Source organism: Solanum tuberosum, unplaced genomic scaffold, assembly GCF_000226075.1.
Source record: "Solanum tuberosum cultivar DM 1-3 516 R44 unplaced genomic scaffold, SolTub_3.0 scf00073, whole genome shotgun sequence".
Lineage (NCBI taxonomy): Eukaryota > Viridiplantae > Streptophyta > Magnoliopsida > Solanales > Solanaceae > Solanum > Solanum tuberosum.
In genome coordinates this window covers 254798-280197 of record NW_006239002.1, presented here as the reverse complement: position 1 = coordinate 280197, position 25400 = coordinate 254798, and the positions used below count along the sequence as shown (strand labels likewise).

The 25400-nt window shown below is 33.5% G+C and overlaps 5 protein-coding genes and 1 non-coding gene across 6 annotated transcripts; 3 read left to right on the top strand and 3 right to left on the bottom strand.

The window, feature by feature from the left end:
* Positions 1-1841: 1841 nt before the first annotated feature.
* LOC102599043 (transcription factor bHLH84-like) lies at positions 1842-3217 on the top strand. Its single transcript, XM_006346452.2, has 5 exons — positions 1842-2320; positions 2398-2658; positions 2731-2796; positions 2886-2951; positions 3045-3217. The coding sequence occupies exons 1-5, from the start codon at positions 1892-1894 to the stop codon at positions 3144-3146; spliced, it is 924 nt and encodes a 307-aa protein (XP_006346514.2). The 5' UTR covers positions 1842-1891; the 3' UTR covers positions 3147-3217.
* Positions 3218-3882: 665 nt separating this feature from the next.
* On the bottom strand, positions 3883-10492 carry LOC102586925 (vacuolar-sorting receptor 3). The gene is made up of 12 exons (XM_006346246.2): positions 9989-10492; positions 8630-9322; positions 8459-8547; positions 8308-8377; positions 8151-8234; positions 7994-8070; positions 7805-7886; positions 5985-6067; positions 5820-5886; positions 5436-5564; positions 5238-5347; positions 3883-4492 (listed from the first exon to the last, which is right to left on the bottom strand). Exons 1-12 carry the CDS (start codon positions 10296-10298, stop codon positions 4394-4396), a joined length of 1893 nt encoding a protein of 630 aa, XP_006346308.1. The 5' UTR covers positions 10299-10492; the 3' UTR covers positions 3883-4393.
* Positions 10493-11305: 813 nt separating this feature from the next.
* LOC107060362 (uncharacterized) lies at positions 11306-13670 on the bottom strand. The gene is made up of 4 exons (XM_015308208.1): positions 12831-13670; positions 12453-12698; positions 12264-12355; positions 11306-12089 (listed from the first exon to the last, which is right to left on the bottom strand). The coding sequence occupies exons 1-4, from the start codon at positions 13668-13670 to the stop codon at positions 11306-11308; spliced, it is 1962 nt and encodes a 653-aa protein (XP_015163694.1).
* Positions 13671-14719: 1049 nt separating this feature from the next.
* On the bottom strand, positions 14720-14793 carry TRNAN-GUU (transfer RNA asparagine (anticodon GUU)). Its single transcript has one exon. It is a non-coding gene; the product is annotated as a tRNA-Asn (tRNA).
* A 4099-nt stretch (positions 14794-18892) lies between these two features.
* LOC102586586 (uncharacterized) lies at positions 18893-19439 on the top strand. Its single transcript, XM_006346245.2, has one exon. The coding sequence runs from the start codon at positions 18956-18958 to the stop codon at positions 19307-19309; it is 354 nt and encodes a 117-aa protein (XP_006346307.1). The 5' UTR covers positions 18893-18955; the 3' UTR covers positions 19310-19439.
* A 1299-nt stretch (positions 19440-20738) lies between these two features.
* On the top strand, positions 20739-23693 carry LOC102586256 (uncharacterized acetyltransferase At3g50280-like). The gene is made up of 2 exons (XM_015308239.1): positions 20739-20890; positions 22128-23693. Exon 2 carries the CDS (start codon positions 22139-22141, stop codon positions 23549-23551), a length of 1413 nt encoding a protein of 470 aa, XP_015163725.1. The 5' UTR covers positions 20739-20890; positions 22128-22138; the 3' UTR covers positions 23552-23693.
* The last annotated feature ends 1707 nt before the right edge of the window (positions 23694-25400 follow it).

Genomic DNA, 25400 nt, shown 5'->3' with positions numbered 1-25400 from the left:
TATATATGCTCTAGTTTTTGGACGGCAGGGGCACCAATGTCCCAAAAGTATGACGGAGGGTATCTGCATACCATTTACGATAGTTCGGAGATATATTTGTCTTTTTTCCCTTTAAAAAGTGTCCAAAATATTTCTAGCTTTAGAAAACTACGAATATTAAATAAAAATACAAAATACAAAATAGAGACAAGATCGGAACTAGAGTGTTGGCCATGAATTCGGCTAAACTTAGTAATTTCAAAAGATTAAAATTTAGAACTCATAGACTTCAAATTCTAACTTGGGGACGTGTGGTAATTAAGGTTGAAGACTTTATGTGAAGCAGCAAATAGTTTAAATGTCGTCACCCATCACGATCTATGTTTTATTTGAGGATATTGTCATTTTCATTAATATTTTATTATGAATAAAAGACCCCGCACGTTCTATAGATTGCCAGATATGATTCTCTGCAGTATCTACTTCACCAAATGATATCTCACTTAATTCTATCTTTACCTAACTTAATTGCTCTTGATAATAACATTTTATCCTTTTATCAAATACTATATGATTTAAGTTTCAATCATATTCTCTCACACTTATTTATAATTGGAGTTTAAGGCCTCCCAAGGGTTCATTAATCATTTTATTGTTAGCTCACATAATTATTTTTTAAGACGGAAATAACATCTGGACAGAAACACCCCTAGCTAAAATACGGAACAACTCCAGCACATGGTACCGGAGTTTCATGCTTCGACAAGTGGAACTCTCAAATGCAATGTGCTGGAGTTGGAGTTTCAAACTCTATGAACGATTCATCAAGTCCAAATTTTCATAATCCAAGTTTATTTGCTTGAGTTTCAAAGTCCATGAACGAAACATGGAATTTAAATTGATAAATGTTCAAACTCCAGTAACAAGTTTTTTTGGAATTTCTCCCGTAAATGTTCACCTCCAACCCTAAAATTATGGATTCGAGTCACCAAGAAAGCAAAAAGGATGAAAGCATTTCGGGAGGGCTAAAAAATGGGGGCATTTTTATCAAATTACGATGCTGTTAGACACTAGTATAATCTTGAAACACTGAGTTAACGGTTTGAAAATGGCTATTTTTACCAATTTCTCCTGTCTAATTAGTTATAGTTGGCCCATTCTTAACAAATGATTGCTAGTTCAAAAGAGTTGGGCTTACCAAGTCCTAAAATATTGAAATACAGTGAGTACCAAACAAAGTCAATATATCCACTGTCACATTCCTACATTTGTTTTTTGTTATATGAAGGAAGGCAAATGACTACTCTGTTCCATTGTCATTGAAGTGTTGTTATTTCTCAATAACATTGGTTGAAAATTATTAGTACTAGTTGAGAAATGGTAGATGCTACTATTAGTATCTTGAGAAGAAAAAATTGAAACTTCACTAGTTCCTCCAATGTTTGATTCATGATTTGTCCAAAATATTGGAAGTCCACTACTAGGTAGTTGTTCATTTGGACAGGTACCAAATAACTGTGCCATGAAATTCGCCTCCTCGGTAGAACATGTTCCACTTAAGGAGCTCCATTCACCTTCAGACATGGCTACCACAGGTTCCATTTTAATTTTTCTGATTATACAGAGAGATGCTCGATGTTATCGATATATATATATATATCCTTCTAAATTATTAAGGATAGAGGCTTATACTTGAACGTTTAGGTATATATATATATATATATATATATACCTAAACGTTCAAGTATAAGCCTCTATCCTTAATAATTTAGAAGGATATATATATATATATCGATAACATCGAGCATCTCTCTGTATAATCAGAAAAATTAAAATGGAACCTGTGGTAGCCATGTCTGAAGGTGAATGGAGCTCCTTAAGTGGAACATGTTCTACCGAGGAGGCGAATTTCATGGCACAGTTATTTGGTACCTGTCCAAATGAACAACTACCTAGTAGTGGACTTCCAATATTTTGGACAAATCATGAATCAAACATTGGAGGAACTAGTGAAGTTTCAATTTTTTCTTCTCAAGATACTAATAGTAGCATCTACCATTTCTCAACTAGTACTAATAATTTTCAACCAATGTTATTGAGAAATAACAACACTTCAATGACAATGGAACAGAGTAGTCATTTGCCTCCAACTAACAATTTAATCGAAGCGGATGCAGTTGAATTTTTGAACAAACAAGTGAGCAATGACAGCATTGAATCAGGTGAAAACATTATGTCTGAATCTGTTCTTCATGGAAAAAGCTTGCAGCTAGGAAGAGAATATGATCAAATGCAACAATCAGAAAGCTCTAAGAAAAGATCACGATCGCCTGTTGATCATGTGAGTGTCATCTGAACTCAAATCTTTTTGATTAATTATTATTTTTACTTATAATTGATCATCTTATATATGTCCAGAAGAACAAGAGAAGTGTAAAACCAAAGAAGAGTAGTGTTGCTGATGATGAGGAGACTGGAAACAATAACAATAACAATAATACTGTGCTTCACAGGCAGAGCTCATTTAGTTGCTGTTCAGAAGATGAATCTAATGTTTCTAGTTATGATTTATATGGATTAGCTTCGAGCGATAACAACTCAAAAGGAGTTTCTTTGCCCAATGGAAAATCCAGAGCCAACAGAGGCTCAGCAACAGATCCTCAGAGTTTGTATGCAAGGGTAATTATCATCTGCATTGTTATCCAAATTCGTCTAAATGTTGGTCCCTAATCAGCCTTTTTCTTATTACAGAAAAGAAGAGAGAGAATTAATGAGAGATTGAGGATCTTGCAGAGTCTCGTCCCTAACGGAACAAAGGTATATATGTTGTACTCAATGAAACTCCATCAAGTAATGATGTGTTCGTGTTTAAATTGGAATCTGATTAGCAAGAGTTTCCATGATAGGTTGATATTAGCACCATGCTTGAAGAGGCTGTCCAGTATGTCAAATTTTTGCAACTTCAAATCAAGGTAACTCATATTTTCTCTTCACAACATGTGTTAACAAGATCAAATTATGAACCTACTAACTCTGAATCCTGAATTCACCGCTAATTATTGTAGCTATTGAGCTCTGATGATCTGTGGATGTATTCTCCAATAGCATACAATGGAATGGACATTGGGCTTGATCTGAAGATTGGAATTCCAAATCCAAAATCGTAAATTTGGAAGATTGATGAATTCAGCTCAAGGCATGCAGGTTAATTGCAGTGGATTAATTGAGAGCATTATCATACACGTACAAGATGACAAATTATTTATTGCCATTTGTATAATTGTCTAGTTAATAATTAACACTTTAAAACTAAAAAACACTTTGTCTGTCGTGTTATCCATTATCAACTAATCATTCTACTGATCATCAAACATTTTTAAGTGTAATAAAGTTACTCTCTACGGAAACATGATGAGAAGTTTTTTAATGTTTTTATTTTTCCTATTTGTTTAGCATTTTCTCATGATGTTGATCATAAGGAGGTTAAGTTGCATACATTGAGAATGAAACCATATGAATATTATGATGTATCACATGGTTAAAAAACTTCCTTTTTCTTCTGGTAGAAAGTTGATCCTGCTTAAAAGCTGTATAAAATCCAACTTTCCAAAACCAAACAAACAAAGCACTTGCTAGTAAGCAGCCCAAAATAGTTCTCCTTTAAATGGAGTTCATTTTGCAGCTCCAACTAGACAGTTGCTATTAGTTTAACACAGTTAAAGGAAACAAATTGAGAAAGGTAAATGCAGAATCTCAAAACAAGTCGAGAAAAACAACTGTTTGTCAATCAGATATCAGATTGTGAACACAACTTCGTTAGATCTAGGATACTCTAAATGAAACTGAAATCAGGTCTAACAACAGTAATATTCATGCAACAAAAACATAGTGAAAGAGCGGATATCATTCGCCAAGATTTTCATGTTCTAGTGTAACCATGCTTCACATATCACACAGCTACTAATAGCGTGACAACTCTTTAATACAACAGAAGCACTCGTGAGAAGTGACAAAAAGGAGAGGCGACTTTACATGATTGCATGCACCAACTTAAATTTATGGTGATACAACTCATCCCATATTACAGCTGCAAATCCTACACCACAAACTCTTTATCCTGACCCTAAACTGATGCCTAAAACATTACAAGACCCTCAACGATACATAAAATAAGAGGGAATAGAAGATAAATTAAAAGAAAGAAACAATCCTATGTTGTCTTTATTATCCACTGTTATATAACAGACGTAAGAATTTACCTTCAGTTTCTTTATCAGAAACAGAAGGCAATTGAATCTGCCACTTCATCCAAATTCTCAGAAGAATAATTACTGACAATATTTTCCATCTGCAATGCGAGCTTGGCAACATTTGGACTTCATTTTGGATATCTGGTGGCATGACGATATCTATTTCAAGCATGATCCTCGTTGACGTGATTTTGGACTTCGCTTTGGCTGTCCAGCGGCATATATTGTGCCATAATAGCCCTGATCTCTGAATCCATGTATGACTGAGGAGGTAATAGCAAAGGAGATATAAGTGTGTATCCAAACAGACAAGCAATGTCCAGAAACAAGTGTATTGTCAAGTTTTGTATTTCTGTCTTCCAGCATTAGTAATAAATTAAGGAAATGATTAATTAACCAAGTATCATCATAAATGTATATGTCGACATAGATAAACAATTATCTTCAGCTTATCCCTTCTTTTATCCAACAAATAATGGAACAACAAGAGAAGATAAATACAAATACGTAGTAATTTTCTTTTATTCCTTTTTTGGATTTCTTTTTTAGGATAACCATGGTGTCCGGACCAACTTGCACACACCAACTAATTCCATGGAATAACTGCTACCTCCCACCAACAAAGATATCTTTTTAAATTTCTTATTATAATACTAAGTAGAGAAGTGGGGGATAAATATTTCTTCTTTCACAGTTTACTAAAAAAAAAAGGAGGGTAAATATTTCTTTCCTAACTAAGAATTACTCTTTCCCAAAACCGGTTGAAGAACATAAAGGACGGATAATTCTCGGATATGGGGTAACCCATTTAATATGAGCAAACTACCTACCTATAGTAACTACTGAGAATGCTCTGATCAGTCAACAACTAACAAATAAAAACTTCAGAAAATAATGTAGAAGATTGTTTACCAGCTTTACCAAGATTTTCATGGAGAAAAGTCAAATACTCTAAAAGAATTACTATTAACAATCAACAATATAAGTCCAAATGATTTCTAAACTTACCCTTAATCTGTATTTGTACACAAGATATGCGCCACCACCAGCCATAGCCAATCCAATCAAAATAGCCCAAACTGCAGCCCATGCCGATTTGACTTCCCTAGCTCTCTTGCCTAAAAATGAAAGTTGTCATGACCAATTCTTACTGTGGATTAAAAATTATGCACATTTCTGAATGAAGTCTGGACTATATGAACTTACTTATGCAGGTATCATGGTCTCTGATGTACAGTAGTTCCCCACTGCAACTGCACTCATAACTGCCCCACGTATTTTTGCAGCTGCATTCAGGGCATTGGCATGCTTTCTTTTCTCTACATTCATCAATATCTATGAAGTGGAAACACAATACACAATGATAGAGGTTAAAGTTGCAGTACCAATAATAGAAAAGAAGCTCTACATGTTATAATATCTCAGTTCGCATACGCAAAAAGCTCATCTCATATAATGTTTGCAAGTTGCAACATGCCTCCGGAAATCTAATTCCCAGCAGTAATTCAGCACATTCCTTGCAGGCACAAGGGGTGTGTGGGGGTGGGGGGTAATACAATAACTTCATCATGATCAAGAAAAACTGCTTACCTTCACAGCTTTTAACACCATCACCTTTAAACCCTGGAGGACATGAGCACTTGCCTTCCTCGTTATCCTGTTAGAACATGATCAGCATTCAAATCTGAACCAATTTGAAAATGCGATGTGGAGATAAATATAAGAAAGTGAAGTTACAAGAGATGATTAACTAACCACACAAGCAGAGAATGTGTGACCATCTCGAGTGTCATGCCAACAGCCTCCATTGTTGAGTTTGCATCGCCCACGTCCACTTGCTGAAGATAGTGGAAGTAGATTATTGAAGTCTCAACATAATAACAAGAGACAGCAAAATTGTGTATGAAAAATAAAAAGAAACTCCCTCCGTCCCATTTTATGTGAGGTACTTTGACTCGGCACGGAGTTTAAGAAAGGAAGAAAGACTTTTAAAACTTATGGTCTAAAATGAATGCTAGAAATTTGTGCGGCTATAAATCATTTCATTAAGAGTAAAATAGACATTTTAAAGTTAAATTATTACTTAATATAAAAACGTGTTATTCTTTTTGGGACTGATTAAAAAGGAAAGTAAGTCAATATAAACTAGGACAGAGGGAGTAGAAAAGACTGAGGAAAGAAGCAACATTAAGACAAATGTTTCTCAAGTAAACGAGTATCATAAAGGATATCAGACGGATAAGAATCATATATGAGCTGTATTCAACCTCTGAGAGCTAGACATTTTAGATCATACTTTTCAGAAAATAAATCCAGTATGATGTGTTCTACTACCTTCTACATGATACCCTTTGATGACAAACAATACAACTCAACTCAACTGGGCATCTTCATTTCTTTAATACTCCCTCCGTTCATTTTTACTTGTCACAGTTTGACTTGGCACATTCATTAAGAAAATAATTAATGATAATAGGTATTTTACCAAACTATCCCCTATTAAATGATGTTTTGGAAAATGATTTGGAAATAAGTATTTAATGCTAAGGGTAAAACATGAAAAAAAATTATTGTTTTTTCTTGATATGTCAAAAGTAACAAGTAAAAATGAAAATCTATTTTAGGAATAAGTGACAAGTAAAAGTGAACGGAGGGAGTAGTATATTAAGAGCTGAAAATCAAGCCCACAAAGGGACTGAAATTCTGCCCAAAAATGGGCTGCCATGCACGCCCATGTGGCAGCAAATTAAAGCCCAAAGGGGCTGTTTAGGAGCTGCTTCTCACGCCCAATTTGGGCTGAAAAGTCACGTCCAACAGTGGGTGTGTTATGGTTCTATATTTGGAAACTTTTCCTTATTTCTTTAGGGAAGATTTTTGGTATTATTTTACATGCTTTCCTAGTTTAAAGTCACCCCCAAAACTGGGTTAGTTTCAACCATCTTGTTAATACCCAGAGTCATTTTTCATAACAAATATGTGAAGTTTGCTTCTAACGAAATTTATGTGCATCTAAGTTGTACTTCATTTTAGCTTGTGCCCAGGTCACACCACCATCATACTCCATCCACCTTTTCCTTAGGAGTCCAAAAGGATAAATACAAAGACAACCTGATCCAGCCTCTTGTGATAAAAATGATGTATTTCACACCAACAGGTCTACAATAGTTAGAGAGGGAGCAGTCCTCAACAAACTCTGCTGGCCCTAGACAATCTATCAAAGAGATCCCAATAATAGAAGCATTTACTCGGGGAACATCAAGTACACCTCGATACTAGCTTGGTAATCAACCCAGACTTCTGCTAACTGATGAATACTATATCATTATTGACGGAAGGTTTGCTAAGACATTACTTGGATTTGATTTTATAAATAAGAAAAAAGACAAACCAATATACTCTTGCATGCACAAAAAGAATATTCTTAGAATACTTACCTATTTGTTTTTCTGATCTAATAACATACAGACATACAATTTTAGTATTTGCTACTCTTGAATTTACAGCACTTGGATGATCCATAATTAGCATAACCATCATTTCAAAATACATAGATGGAGCAAAGATTGTTAGTTTACCGGTACAAGAGCTATAACCATCTCCTTTGAACTGAACACCATCAACCACAGGACATTCACACACTCTACCACGAAATGTGTCCTGCTCATACAAATTAAGAGTTCATAAGAAAAGAGATAGAAAACAGGGAACGTTAAAAAATTTGATACAGAAACTGTTGTAAAAATTCCACAATTCAATGCAAGAACCTTGCAGGCAGTGATATTAGCAGCCTTGTCTTGCCAGCAGCCACCATTATTATCCAGGCATTCATTTGTCTCCACATCTGTTATAAAAGAAAGAACCATTATATGTTGTGATTAAACATCTAGTTGATATTTAGCTTTAAGAATCATGTGCACTCACCATCGCTCAAACAAACTGCAGGCTCAGTAGTCTCCTCAAAACCAGCGCAAATAGCCTTTAAAACAGCACCCTTCTCCAATTTCCCTGAAAGAACAAGCATTAAGAAAGAAAGAATAAAGGTTCTCAGTTGAAGACAGGAGTAAGTGTGTGCACTAACCTCGATATTGTCGATTGTTGACAACAAGAGTAGGTAATATGGTGACATCTCCTCTTGTTCCTTTACCAATCTGCATAGGAATTCTACTTTTCTAAGTGTTTGCACACAGTTAAATTGTTTTAAACTTTTAAGGAAAGATAAAGAAACTTGCTTGGGCATCCTGCTCTTCTTTCAGAACGGGGTTGTCCTCATCAGCATTAGGGTCTCCCATACACTTCTCAATCTTTCTTGAATCAAGACCTGCAGATAGGAAATAATGACATTAATCTGTTATCTGTTCACTTATGATAATTGGAGGGCGTTGAGGGGAAGCATTTAATACCTAAAGACTTGATAACAGCATCAGCACATTCCTTGTTATATTTTTTCTCCTTCATGGGACACCGAATCTGAAAATCAGTCACATAATCCCACCACACCCATGGCTTCTTTGTCTCATTGGCCACTTTAAAAACACACAACTGCCTCAAGTTCTCAACAACAACGTCCTTCCCTTCATATCCAGAGCTGAAATCTTGTTCAGGATCAGGAGCACAATATCTTCCATGGTTGATACATTGAGACTTGCACTGCTTGCTTACAGTGAATGCCTGAGGGCAATACCAAGTAATATAATGCGGTGTGAATTGAGTATATCCACCTTTCTCGAGAATTTGTGCTGCACCCTTGAAATCTTTGACATATTTCATCAACATGTCACATTTGAACCCACATTCATCATTGCTACTTGTCCAGAGCTCATACTCCACACGATCATCGGGGTGGGGCACAGCTTCTCTCCAATCAAGATTCACATTAATCATTTCCCCTGCACTGACAGCTTTCTTCAATTTCTCTGCAAAGCTTTTCTCAATGAGGGCAGATGGTATTGTTATGTTCTCAATGTATTTTGCAGAAGAACCATCTGCTTCAGGCGAGTCCATGGTTATCAATCTTTCGTCAACATCATCAGCAACTAGAACTGCAGCAGCGCCCGCATTTTGTGCATTCCAGACCTTCAGAGCGAAAAAGCAATCTGCCAACAAGAAAAATGGTAACTCCCCATAGCTTTTGATAATTTTACAAACGACCTCTTTCTAACTACAAATGATTACATCCACTTTCTTTTTCAACCCCTGATTACTTCTCAAAGTATCAGTGAACTATTAACTCCTTTTGGGATCCAAATTACACCTCCAAATTGTAAAATTAAATTAAAAAAGAGAACAAAAGTTTGACTTGAAAAGTGTTGAGGGATTCAAAATCAACTATAAGGGTAAGCCTATGTAATCCAGTCCAACTAAAATCTGCATCCAAATTTATCAGCCACTGTTAGGAAATACTAAAGAAGCACTACAAATGATATGCCACCGAGAAACAGTAAGAAAATCAATAGGACTACAAGAATTAAGCTATCAACTTTAAGTATCATTACCTTTATTAGCAAAAACTACTGATACAATCCAAAAAAATGACAATAAAAAAATTCCCCAAACCAACAACAATAAAGGCAAGGACCAAGTCAATAACTACAACTATGCCTCATAGTCAAACAAGCCGGGTCGACTATATGAATCCTTAATATCCATTCTACTCTATTCACTACCATTTCAATCGAACACACAATACATTATGTAAAATTGATAAAAAATTCTACAAAGAGCTAGTTGAGCTGAGCCAAAAGCGAGCATCTACTACATACCTCCGCGATCGACGAGAACAAAAGTGGGCATAGCACCAGACTTAGACTTAAAAGAAGTCCCAGAATCCTCAAAATTTCGACAACCCTTTCGATTTTCCTTTGGATAAACCACAGTCCCAGGAATACTACCTCCATATTGTGGAATCCCAAAATTTCCAATTGCACTATCGTAAGTGCCTTTAATATCATCAGGTGAAACGACCCTTAAGCTGTTCTTCTCTACCACAAAACGACCCACTACTGATTGGAATAGGTTCAGCCAAAGAAACCCTAGAAAGATTGTAGCTTTTGAAGTTTTAGAAACACCCATTTTCTTGAAAATCCAAGAAATGGAAGGAGGGTAAATGGGAAAATCTTGAACCGTACTCGTTAATGGAGGAAACTTCTGGGTTTCTTTCTTGTTTTGTTTTTGTGAGTCTTTTGTGTTGAGTGTGATGGTAAATCTGAGTGAATGCCAATTTACGCTTAATTTTAGTCTTTTTGGGAATATTTTAGACTTAAGATAAGGTTTAAATTAAATTTCATTCATTACTTATTTGTTTAGCAAACTAATAGAATTTGATTATCTCAGAATTAGAAATTTAATGCAAATTGGAAAATGGTTGTTAAACCATCTTTAGGCATCCCCAATACTCACGTGATAAATGGTACTTACTAGATCCTATGTTATGACGAAGCTCAACCAACCAACTTATTCCACGTAAACAAACTGTCAGTTTTCTAATTTAAATAATAGTAATAATATAATAATGGATAGATAGTGAACGAATGGACATATTATATATAGTAGGTTGTCTAATTTTCTTTTAATACGAAACAATTGTGAACTTATATAAGTGTAATTTTGAAGGGTGGAGTGTACGTAGACCTTATCATTAGCTTGTAGAAGTAGAAAAACTATTTTTGAAAAATCATTTACTCAACGGTAGCAAATCCAGATAACATAGCAACTAACAAGGGAAGCAGTGCAAATCTTGTCAAAAATTAACAAGAATGAGAAAATAGTGTGACAATCAAAACACACTAAATTAACAACCGACTACTATATTACAGCTATTACAGCCACAAACACCAAAACTGCTGTGAACTATGCTTGTGCTAATTTGCCACTTGTATTGTTGATGAGTTACATTCATCTCTCACATTTCCACTTTTTCAAAGGCAGAGAATAATGTAGTAAGGTTTTTTTGGCTACACCAGAATCTTCCCTCATATAAACAGGATTCAACATTTATATATACAAATTAAAAACAAAATAATTTCCCTGTTTAGAAAGGGGTTCTGTTTGAATATTAATATGAGCTGATATTTAAAATCTTAGTTGTCGACGATGTAACGAAGCACTTTGCTACTTTCAAAAGCCATTGCAGTCCTCTCTACATGCTTCAGTAGGATCCCATATATTTTGTTCCTCACTCTATGACATGCTTCAATTTCTGACTCATCCAAATTTGAACCTTCTTTGTTGATGATCAAATCTAACCAGTCATTTACTCTCTTGATTTTATACATCAATGCTGCTACTTGATTATCTGATACCATCAAAGACATTTTCCTTTCGAGTTCATTGATATATTTCTCTATGAATCCCAAAAACATTTTCCTACACTCGTCCTGCAACGAAGAAGCTAGGTGAGTAGCTGCATCGATAGTGCTACCCCTGGTCCATTCAGGTTGCGCATCATTGTTAGATGTCAATACAGGAGAAGTGTCATCAGTGTTCTTATTATGATCAGTTTTAACGATACTTGCACCTTTTTGTTTGGTACTTTCACTCGATGTACTTGACTTCTTCAATGTATTGGTAATGCTCCTAGTCTTAGGAATTGGATTGAGAGCAGTGGAGGATGGTGAAAGATCTAATGCCACTGCTGATTTTATCCATGTAGTTGCATTTTTCTTTCTTTGCACTGTGATTGTTGATGCTTCATTATCTGCACTGGTGCTGCTTGAATCAGTTTCTTCTGTTCTAGTTGGACTTATATTTGTTAGACACTTCATTATTAGTCTTGTTTGAGCCATATCATCTTGAAGATCCAAAAACGTATCAATACGAGGTTGTAGATCATCTTCTTCAGGTATATGAAACTCTGAGAATTTGCTAGAGAAAACAAGATGTGTCAGTCAGCTTCTATATATTATTGGCACATTCCGAGTTACATACTAGACAGACGGTCATTAAGACTAATAAGGAGATTCAACGTAAAGAGGAAAGCTGTCGATAATTGTATGATTCATTTAGCAGAAAGGAGGATTGAGTACAAAAAGCAATCACCTTAAGGAATTGAGCAACCTCTCAGCTGCACAAGCTTCTTGCAAAGCCTCAGCAGCTGCAAACAAAGCAATGTCTCTTTTCTTTACAACCTCCTGAAGTGCAAGAGAAAATCGTGGACATAGTTATTATTATGAATTTCTCAATAATGTCATTCAAGTAATACCAATTAACCACACTTGAGCTCAGTACCTTGCCAATCTCCACCAAACTCGAGGGGAGTGAATCCCATGAAATCCCAGTTTCTGCCCCTTGTCTGTCAAATACTAATCCTTTAATTGGACGGATGGTTTGTTCACAGTTGATCTTTGACACAGAATTCTTGCTCTTAGCTGAACTCTTGACTATTTTCTTCGCAACATCAACAACCTTTCTTCTTGATATTGAACTTGAATTGTCATCTGAGCTGTCGTATTTGGTAGAACGAACAGGTGAAACCTGTCGACATAACAGATAAAGATTGAACATTTGGTAAAGTTTAAGTGTATATCTGAGACCATTTATAAAACTTCTATCACAAGTACATCAAACAAAAAAGATGAAACATTGAGAAAATTAGAGGGAACTCACAGTTGCACTACGACAACGTGGCGGTCTGATATTGTGTTTGACAACTGAAGAATCAAAAATCTCCTCAGCTCCCAAACTCTTCAACTCATTCCAACTTTTCCTCTTAGAAGTCCATGTAGATGATGAAACTGAAGATATTGTGCTATCTGTATCGCTATCATTATCAATAGACATTCTCCTATTCCTACCAACTAGCCTCATACTATCATAATTTCTGCTCTCAACATCACATGATCTTTTAACTCCTGGACGAGTTTTCGAAGCACTCAAGGACCTAAACTTCCCTTTAGTATTACTACTTCCCTCAAGAACATTAGTATTACTACTTTTTTTCCTCACTTCATCTACATCAGATGACTCTAAAGACAACCTTCTTAAACAAGACGATATATCCATAATATTTTCTTCAGAAATGACACCCTTTTCGACAATAAAATCAGAGTTCGACCCATCAAGAATCTTTTCCAATTTTGGAACCTTACCAATTTCTTCAGGGGTTCCATCACACGGACGTCTACCAGGGAGAGGCGTAAAATCTTTAAGCAATGGAAATGGTTCTGCATCCTCTAATTTTTGTACATAAATGAATTGTCCTAGTTTTAATTTGTTACCTAAAATCAACTCATTTTGGTCTTGGGGCAATGTGACATAAATTGCGTGTGATACATCTGAAATCTTGAGGTAAAATCCTCTGTTAGGCAAGAGATTACCTTCTTCAAGAACAGGAATTATGCTTCTGATTTGTAACAACGTTGGTCTTCGATCTTCGACTATCATATTTTCAACCATTTTCATTTCTTCAAGTAACTTTACAAGAACCCCTGATTTCAAACTAGCCATGATTTTCGTTAAAAGTAACAAACTTTTCAGGTGAAATTAGAAAAAAAATTCTTGAAATTATAAGATGCAGATTATGATAATTAAGAGGGTGTTTTTCCTAAGATCATGTGGATGAAAGAGAGGAAAATAAATACCTCAAGAAAGTGAAATTTTCAAGTCAAATTCAAGTTTGTTGTTTGTCAAAAGATATTATCCCGAAATTCTTGGATTCTTTGCTGAAATAACGCAAGGCCCGGGTGATTTGAGAGGTGGTTAAAACGGTTATAGAGGAATTTTTTCCGTAGATGGAAATGAAATTGGAAGGAGTTTTTTCTAAAAAAAAAATTAACACAATAAGTATTGAAAACACTCTTAAATTTAACGTGAGTTATTATTTTAGTCCCTCAATTATTGATAATCTTAAAAAAATTCATCTACTTGATTAAATAATTTAAAAACTCATCTACTTGATTAAGTAATTTTAAAACACCTCTTTTATGCATCATGTCATCCACTCAAACAATATATATATGGATTTTTCTGCAAATATGACATACATATATATATATATCATTTTAAAAAAATAATTAAATGCTAATAACTTAACGATTAAAGAAGAACTTTTTCTTTTTAAAAAAATATTTTTTATCACCCCATCCTACTCTACCCAGTCCCACACCTCACTATCTACCCACCCCCAATAAAATTTCCGGGGTAAGAAAAAATATTTTATTTCAAACGTAATTTTAATTTTTTTAGCACGAGGAGTGGGGGAAGTTGGGCTAGGCAGTTGTGTGGACTGCGGAATAAGAATATTTTTTTAAAAACTTTTTAAAATTTTGGGGGTTGAGGGTTGGGGTACTGAATAGGGGATGAGGTAGGGTAAGAAAAAAAAAATTCTTCTCATCTTTAATTGCTAAATTTTAGCATTCAATAATTTAAATGTTTTTCTTTTTTATTTTACTATATATACAATTTTTCCTTTTTTTTAAAGCTATTAATTACTCCATAGTCAGTGGACTAAAGTAATAATTGGAGTTTTAAAAAAAAAAAAAAGAGAAAAGAGAAAACGCTAGAAGGAGGGCTTGAACCTCCGACCTTGTGGTTAACAGCCACACGCTCTAACCAACTGAGCTATTCCAGCTTGATGTTGATATGACACTTTATTTCATTTAACTCGTAAACCTTTGCACTGATACAAAATATCATAAGTACACAAAAAGAACAATTTTTTTTTAAATATATAAGGTAATATAAAACATGATAAATGAAAATCTTGTGGATGACTATGTAAAAAATAAAATCTTGTGGGAGTAGTTTATGTCCGTTTTATGCTTTTTCCTTCTTTAGAATCCACACAATATATTCATGATAAAATACAAACATACACATATTGGTCTGACTATTTCTCCTCAAAAAGTAATATGCTAACAACTCCCAGCCAATTAGTTGCACACTTTTGCTAAATTCTATTAAATATCTATGTACTTGGCCAATGCCAATGAAACAATTTTCAGAATTTATGATGGAATTTAAAACTCAACCAAAGAAGTTATTTTTGGTCCTTACCCTTTTTCTCATTATAATCTCCACTTCTCAATTAATGCTTCATTCTCGTAAACTATCTCCACTTCCTCCTGCATTGCCACCAGTAAGTTAAAAGTTTTCTCAACATCTTCCATTTCTACTTCTTTTTCTATATGTTTTTCTTATTGAATGTGTCAGAACTCAGAGGTGAATTTATGACATGTTATGTGATTTTGATTGAACTCGTTGTTTTTTACTTGAACTATATATACATAGATAAAAATAATTAAATATTACTTATTCTGAACCCACTGACTCTAAACCATAGATTTGTTTGTTGACAAAATGACGAATCTTGGAGTACTTAATTAGGTTTTGCACAAGTGGACAAGAAATGAAGAGATGATTAGAGTTGATGGATCAATTCCAATGGCATGTCACTCAAAATGCTACCAATGCATGCCATGTATGCCCATTCAAGTATTAATCGAAGAAGATGAACAAAATAATGAGCAGTACTATCCCCAAGTTTGGAGGTGTAGTTGTGGAGACGCAGTTTTTTCACCTTGACCATAATTTAAGTCCATAAAGTAATATTTACTGGCATAATTCAATATCTTGATGTCCCTGCGTACGTTGAAAAAAGTGCAATATTTTTGGATAATTAATATATCTCCATATCTACGACCACTAGCTAGGTTGTATTTTGTTGACAAAATGATCCGTCAATGCAATAATTAAACTAATTGTCTGCTTACACACATTGTATGATTATTAATTTTTTTATCACTTTTGTTGAAGATTTTGTCTTAAAAAGACGTCTGAAGTTAAGAAATAATGGGTCGAATGTTATAAATTGTCTAATAGTTTGTCTCCTTTTGACGAAAAACATTGGGGTCCCATGATATCAATTCATTGTATTTAGTGAAAGAGTAAAAATGTTTAACATGTCCCTATTTAATATTATTTGTCTTTGTCTGAATGCAAAGTTTAAAATTGGAGTTGGTTTTCATATATTGTACTATTGAGTTATAGTATAAAAAGATTAGTTAAAGCAATGACTAAAAAGTTAATGTGAAGAAAAACATCACAATAAGAATTGAAAATTAAAATTTGTAAATTGTACAAAATAGTATAGTTGTGTAAATGGTATAACATAGTAACTTTAAAATTTCTCCAAGCAATTGTTCACCCCTTAAACCTTTAGGCAACAATATTTCCACACGACATATTGGCTAAGAGTGTGCACGAGCTACAAAAGATAACGAAAGAAAGACTCATTGATGTTTCATTATCTAAATTTCTAGATAAATTTTAAAATAAAACAGACAATTTGCAAGTAATTTATTAAAAAGTCATGATTTACCTTTATTTCGACTTACAATTAAGCAAACATTTTGCAAGTAGCTTGACACTATAAATAGGAAATCAATTTATTAACTCGAAGTTGAATAATATATCAAGTCAATGTATTTATATATAAAACAACCAACAGTAGAAAAGAATCAAACAATTATTGCACATTTACACTTCTTGTCTGGATTTTAAAACTTGAACACACAAAGTACAAATCATCAGTAGTAGTAGTAATTTTTAGAAAGCAATCAGAATTTCCTATGGCGGAGATTATCAACAGCAGTAGTTGTTCCTTGTAAATTGGTGGCATTATTCTGGTTGGAAAACAGAGAAGATGCTCTGTTATTGAAGCTTCTATTCTGAGTCAGATCCAGGAACTCAACGGTGGTGACAGGAGGCTGAAATTCCGATCGAGTTCTACGGTGAGAGGAGCCTTCGATGGATTCAGCTCGGAGGAGCATGTGGTAGCTCCGGTTAGAGGTGTCGGAGAGGCAGCGAAAAGTGTTTTGATGTGGTTTATGTTTCTTCATAGCGTGAAGGAGAAATGGGATTAAACCTTCCATGAGTGTCTTTTTTCTTGATGATGCTTTTGAGTTTTGGGTGTTTAAGTTTTGATGTTAGAAATGGAGATGGCTCAACATTATTTATAGTGGAGAAATTACAGAGTAGGAGGAAGATAGGATATGGATGCCAATTGCCAACACTCAGCGCTAAATTGTCAAACAAGTGTACCTACTTAATTCTTAAACATGAGAAAAGTTAAAATTTATTTTATATTAAACATGATGTCAAATGAGAAAATACAATGAACATGCCTCCATATGATTTGCATCGGGTTGGTAGGTGAAACATAACAAACTTACATACCATGTGATGTAAGATTTACTTTTTTAATTGTCAATTTGCATTCAACCAATTATGATTTTGCCCTTAACTATTCTCACCTAACCTGTTAAATTTGACACGTGTTCATTACATAAACATAGGCTAAACATTTAATACATGCCTAGTAAATGAATATTAACTTGATCAAAATTAAGAGTGAAGTCCATAAAAACATGATACTCCCAACTTGTTTATGATCCATTATTCAATTTTAGTCTCTTTTGATCCGGTGCATTTCAACCTAAGCAATATTTGAGCAGGTTATTAACGTGTCATGTATTGTATTAGCTCAATTCATTTTGATCTTCTCAAATTCAGTCTAATCTAATCCACCCACCCACCCCTCTAATTTTGGAACTAAACGAGGTGTTGTTTAAGGGATAAGGAAAAAGACACATGTTACCAAAAGTGGTAAACATAATCAACCAGTGAAGGTGGGTTCTATGTTCAACTTGTATTGTAGTATTTGAATTTGATTGGAAATAGTTAATTGAGCACATTGATTGAAAAAGCAAGGTCAAAACTTGAAAATTAGTGGATTCCAGCTCTGTAACGCGTTATTATTGATAACTATCTACTATTTCAATTGCCCACAGATTCTTAATGATTTTTCTTTATTCTCCAGTCTTATACAATGTGTATATTTTTTTTTTCAACGGTCAAGACTTATTCCTATTTAACTAATAATATTGTCTGCTAACTTTTCTGTTAACGATTAATTTAATAAGCCTCTGTATTGAAAAGAATGACATAATCTTGTAGTGCAAGCAACTAATCATCAAACTACTTGCGTCAATTCAAACATCAGAATTTAAACTTACACGTTTTGAAAACACATTATTAGTAAAAGAAAGACAAAAATTACCCAAAAGTCTCACCTGATTATTAATAAAATGAAAGACTAAAATCAAATTTCAGTAAGAAAATACTTATTAGATAATTGTACGCCCAACAGTGGCTAGGTAGTCACCATTAAGACATTAACTAAAAATAAGAGTAAAAAAAAGTATTATAGCTAACTATAGTAGCATATTCATTGTATTCCCACAAAAAAAAGAATTAAGATTTTTACTAAGAAATTTCAAAATATAAAAAAATAAACATACGACCTGAATAAGATTTAGCATCTACTATACATACCTAAGAAATGATTTAAATTATATGTAAATAATATATAATTTTTTATCAAACGAATTTTAGATAAACCCCTATCAACTTTACATAACTCAGCCTTGCTCAAATATAACTACAATAAATTTCAAAATGATTAAAAGATACTTGGTGCACTAATTTATCTTTGAAAAAAATTAATCATTCATTTTGGATATACGTGAATCAATTTGTCACACTGGTTTGACAATTTAGCATTAATCAACGTTGTTGACTATTCTCATCCATATCCATGAAACTTCTCCTTGAAAACATTTTCCACTATAAATAATGGTCAGCCATCTCCATTTTCTATCATCAAAACTTAGACACCCAAAACTCAAAAACATCATCCATACATAACTCACTAAGACGAAAAAAGAAAACTCATGGAAGGTTTAATCCCATTTCTCCTTCACGCTATGAAGAAACAGAGGCCTCACCACACTAGTTTCCGGTCCCTTTCCGACACCTCTAACCGGAGCTACCACTTGCTCGTCGGGGCTGATTCCATCGAGGGCTCGTCTCACCGGAGAACTCGATCGGAGTTTCAGCCTCCGGTCACCACTGTTGATTTCTTGGATCTGCCTCAGCCTAGAAGCTTCAATAACAGAGCATCTTCTCTGCTTTCCCCTGTTTCCAACCAGAATGCTTCCAGATTGCAATTTGGTTCTAACATGGCTGCTACAAACAATTTACAAGGGACGATTTCTGTTGATAATCTCCGTCATAGGAAATTCTGATGCAACGGAATTGCGTTAAAAAACTGCTAATGATGAAGAATTTGTAAATGTACTATATTGGTTTCGTTCTTTTGTACTAATATTGTTGTTTGACTATTATAAAATGGTGTTCTTTTATGTTATCAAATGATATTTTAAAGATTCTTTATTTATTTATTTATATTTTGTAGCTCGAATAATTTCTTTTGCTATTTCAAATGAGACTCCATACTAGAGCAACAATACATATTCAAGGATAAATTATTAGATATATGCGACGTGGCAAAATCAAACTCAATCCGATACAATTCATTTAGGTTTGGGTTGATTATTGACCCTTTCATTTGTTAGCTCAATAGTCAATCCAACCTATTTCAATTCATTAAAAAAATCAATTGATCTGTGACCCAATTGATTTTTGAAAAATCTTGTCAAAAAACTTTTTATTTTATTTTATACATTATATATACTTATAATAAAGAAAACAAAATTTTTATTAGGTACTAAAAGCTTATAAAATAACAAATAAAGTTATTAAAACTAGTAAAAATTGGATGAATTGAGTTATGACCCGTTACTAACCAGTTTTGACTCAATTCATTTTGATCAAAATAAATTTGAATTGAATTAGGTCTTAACCGTTTATTGTCTTGACCCATTTGACCCGCCCAATATAAAAGGTAGAGTTGTGTTTGAATATACATATATAAAACTTCAAAAGCGATAAGTCAATTAAAATCAAATTAGTATAAGTTATTATTCAAATTTAAAATATAATATTCAAATTAAATTTAAAATGATCATAATTAAACATTAATTTTTTAATAAAACAAAAAACTATTCCAAAAAAATAATTAAAAACTTTCTATGATCAAACTGGTCCTTAAAAACTCAAGACTAATCGTGACTTCTACCAAACCTGAGGACCCATAAATTAGACATCTCTTGGGTGGTTAGGTGAAATATAACAAAGTCACATATCACGTGATATATGTTTTAGGTCGTAGAATAAAAAATATAGTTAAAGTATGCTAATTATTTTGAGTTTTGCAGTACAAAGAACTAATTCAAACATCAAAATTTGAATTAATAATATTTTTTACAAAGTCTGACCTAATAATCAATAAGTTAAGCCATACGAAAGACTACAAGCTTGTTTAGATGGTTGTTACTTATTTATATTGTTAAAAAAATTAAACAAAAAGTTATTTTGTTTATTATATATATATAGAGAGAGAGAGAATCATATTTTATTCTTGATAAAACAGTATTCTCATGAAGACTAACTACAAGAAATATCAAAAAGATTAAAAAGATATGGTGTACTAATTTATCTTTCAAACTAAATAATATTAATAACATTGTTCTTTTTTGAATATACAATTACACTCGTTTGACAATTTCCCTTTAATCAACCTTGGTGACTATTCTCATCCATATCCATGAAAAAACTTCATCCATATCTATATTTAATTGTTAGTCATACCCATTTCTAACATCAAAACTTAAATAGCTTAATCATCCAAAAACTCAACAAGAAGGAGCTACGTTAATCACCAACAATCAACTCATCATGGAAGGTTGATATATCCCACTTCTCAGGTAAAATCACCTTACCTTTTTTTTGGTTTGATTCTAGAAATCTAAATTTATATGATATAAACGGGGACAAATCACAAAGACGGTATATGCTACATCAAAAGAGAGACTTAGTGCCAATAGTTTTTCTTTTTAGCGGTAATATTTATAGTTGTAAAAACATTTAGTGACATTTGAGTTACTGTCATTGCATCTAGAGTGCTAGGTCTTTAGCAGCATATATATAGAGTATTGGTTATGAATACACATATTTATTATTGCCATTAAATAATATATATTTTTTATAGTGAATGTGGTGCCTTAGGATATTTTGAGATCTTGTTTTATGAATTATGATTGGTTCAATTGAGGAGATTTTAGTAGTTTTCACAATAGTGGGAATTTCATATTTATGAGAAAAATACAACTTAAGAAATTCAAATTGCATATCTAATCAATACTTTAACTTCAAAACAATCTGATTTCAAATCATGTCCAAACGGAGCCTAAGTAGGTGTTTGACCGTTGAATTTGGGAACTCTATATCAACTTTTGATTTAAAATCAACGTTTGTTCATAAAATGTGCACAAAATTCTAAACTGTGATTTCAATTTTTTTTTAAATATAAACTTCGACCCATAAGTTTATGAAAACAAGCACTCATCATTTTAATATTGCAAACAAAAAAATCATACTCGACTTGAAAAGATTGTTCATATCGTGTGGAGGGAATAATTATATTAAATAATAACTAGTTGACTAGTGAATCTTTATAAAATTAAATGTATTTGAAAGTTTGTAATAACATGTAATCACAAACATTTACTTATAAAAGAAGTATGAATATATGCAGTTTATTAATGAGGCGCCTTACAATATCTTGATACCTTGTTTATTAACTATGATTTGCTTTTTAGGTATAAATTGTAAATTTTAATTAAAAAACAATTAAATAGTTTAAGTGACTTTCTGAGAGAATAGTGGATAATTGAGTGACTTTTGAGTTAAAATTCAAAGTTGAGTGACTTTCTGAGAGAAGAATGCATAGTAGAGTAACCATCTGAGATATTAACTCTGATTTTAAGTCACTTGCCATATTAAAGTTTAAATGGTCTAGATTAGCACAATCTAACAAGTTTTCTTACCATAGGTAAGGAATAGATTTTAGGAAATCAGTCTTGATTTTTAGTAAGAAAATCTTGCTTAGTCAACACTATATATGTACCTTATACTTGGATCTTCTTCCTCACTAATTTGTAGAACTCGAAGCTATGGCCTCCAAGGTATCCATCATTTCAACATGGACAGTTAAAGCTGCTGGAGGGAGTCAGCACCATACGGATAATTGTAAGATTATTGAGTTGACACCATGGGACATTCTTGCCCTTCAAATTGACTATGCTCAAAGTGGACTCCTCTATCCCATGCCTACATTGGAACAAGTAAGAGATGTATCAAAATCAACCAATACTACTTCCTTAATTGATCATCTTAGAGTTTCACTATCCCGTGCTTTAGATTTCTACCCTCCATTCTGTGGCCGCCTTGAGGCAATCACAGAACAGCGTGGAACCACTTCTTTCGTCATTAACTGTAACAATGCTGGCGTTCAATTCAACCATGCGATAGCTGATGGTGTTACAATTCGTGACATCATGGAATCAAATTGCGTTCCTCATGTGGTACGTGATTTCTTTTCACTAAATGGAGTCCAAAACCAAGAGGCTATCTCCCAATTACCTTGTTTGGCTGTGCAAGTAACAGAGCTTGTGGATGGCATTTTCATTGGCAGCACATGTAATCACGTGGTAGTCGATGGAACTTCTTTTTGGAATTTTTACAATTCTTGGGCTGAGTTATCTCGCGGTTCTAATGTCATCTCAAAAATCCCCTTTTTGAAACGTGAATTCCCTTTCAAAATTGACCGTTTTTCTAATCGGATTTCTATACCAAATGAAATGGTAAATTCAAGTGACAAATTCATACCACCAGCAGTACAAATGCTGCGAGAAAAGGTATTTCACTTTACCAAAGAAAATGTCTCCAAGTTAAAAGCAACGGCCAATCATGAAATGAACACCACAAAGATTTCTTCTCTTCAAGCTGTGTTGGCTCACGTTTGGCGATCCGTGATACGTTGTCGTCGTCTCGATCACAACCAAGAAACTACTTTTGAGGTATCCATTAACATGAGGGAAAAACTGAATCCTCCATTACCAGAAGGGTACTTTGGGAATGCAATTTACCCTGTTACCATAAAGATCAAAACGGGAGAACTGCTGGAGCACGGATTCGGATGGGCTGCTTTGCAAATTAATGAGTCGATTGCTTCCCATGACCATGAAAAGTTGAAGTGCATATACGAGAATTGGATGAAGGACCCTGAGGTACAAAAATTGGGTGATTTGCCAAGCAATTACTTCATGCTGCATAACTCTCCGCGATTCGATTTTTTCAAGTATGATTTTGGTTGGGGAAAGCCAATTGCACATAGAAGTGGGGTGGGAAACATGTTAGATGGGAAAATAACAGTGTCACCAGGACTAGAAGAAGGGAGCATAATTGTTGAAATTTGCCTTTCTTCAGAGACAATACAAGCATTGGAGAAAGACATAATATTTGGGGAGTTTATGAATAGTACACCAATTGTTAGTGTGGATCGAACAATGCGAGCTCGTATTTAACTGCTTTTTATGCTTCATTTTAATGCATGAATAAAGAGAAAATATAGTGTCTAAATAAGCCAAGCTTCTTTATCTATGAATATTGGTGTCAGGAAGGAGAATGATCATAGCAATAATATACCATAGAGGTGTTAAGTTGGTGTCTCAGGGCTGCTTGTATTTGAGAAGCTACATTGTTTTCAAAGTTAGTAAGTACTACTACTATATTTGCTTATTGCATCATATGTTTTATTAATTTCTATATAAATCATATTTAATTTTAGCTTTATGAGTTGCCAAATCTCTACAGAGTTGAATAATTTTACTTGCAAAAGAGTAACTTTTTTTAACAATCACACATTAAATTTTCAGGATTTTTTGGATCGTGCTTCAATATTTGAAAACAGTAAAATATATTAGCATGTATTTTTTAACACCCTCATTTTAATCTCTTCGTGTTGTGTATACCCTTAGCAACTAATCGAGCCTTATATCTCTCAATGGTGCCATCAGCCTTGTGTTTAACTTTGAGAACCCATTTGGTTTCACTACTTCTGCATCCTTGTAAGATATCAACTAGTTCCCAAATTGACTATTTTCAAAATGGACTCCTCTTCCTCAGGCCTACATCAACAAGTAAGAGAGAGATGTAACCAAATCAACTAAGTGTCTGTTTGTATTCGCTTATTTTAGATATTTTTATAACTTATAAGCACTTGTTTTTAAGCTATAATAACAAAACTAAGTCAAAAATCATAAGTTAAAATTTCTAACTTATGACTTGTTTTTGGCTTATAAGTCATAAGTCAAAAGTCAATCCAAGCAGACTCTAACTAGTTCATTAATTGATCATCTTAGAGCTTCACTATCTCGAGCTTTAGATTTCTTCCCTCCATTCTATACTTCTTTATTCGTTGACTGTAACAATGTCCGTGTCCAAGTAACAGATCTGTCTGTCTAATAATTTGAGGGTTATTTGACTTTCAATAGTATAATTTGAATTTTAAAAAGAGAAACTTTCACATATAGCAAACAAAAAAATCATATTTGTATGCTATAGCAAAGTTTACATAATTGCGCTCCATAGCAAACATATATATGTATAATTCGCTATACATATATACAAAAAGAATCAATTGTATAATTCGTTGGCTCCTCTTCAGAATTGTATAATTTCGCTGGCAGGCCATTTGTATAAATTGTTGTTAGTCTCTCGTTTGTATAAATCGTTGACAAACATAAATTATACATTATACAAGCATAAAACTGGGCAGGGGAATATTTTTATTGTATAATTATAAGTGTATAGGACGAATATATATGTATTTGCATGTGTATATACAATTTTCTCGCGCTTTATACAAACAGAAACGCAATTTATACAATTCTGTTGTATAAAACGAGAAAGAGAGAAAGACAAAAGAGAACTGGGCAGGGGAATATTTTTATTGTATAATTATAAGTGTATAGGACGAATATATATGTATTTGCATGTGTATATACAATTTTCTCGCGCTTTATACAAACAGAAACGCAATTTATACAATTCTGTTGTATAAAACGAGAAAGAGAGAAAGACAAAAGAGAACTGGGCAGGGGAATATTTTTATTGTATAATTATAAGTGTATAGGACGAATATATATGTATTTGCATGTGTATATACAATTTTCTCGCGCTTTATACAAACAGAAACGCAATTTATACAATTCTGTTGTATAAAACGAGAAAGAGAGAAAGACAAAAGAGAACTGGGCAGGGGAATATTTTTATTGTATAATTATAAGTGTATAGGACGAATATATATGTATTTGCATGTGTATATACAATTTTCTCGCGCTTTATACAAATAGAAACGCAATTTATACAATT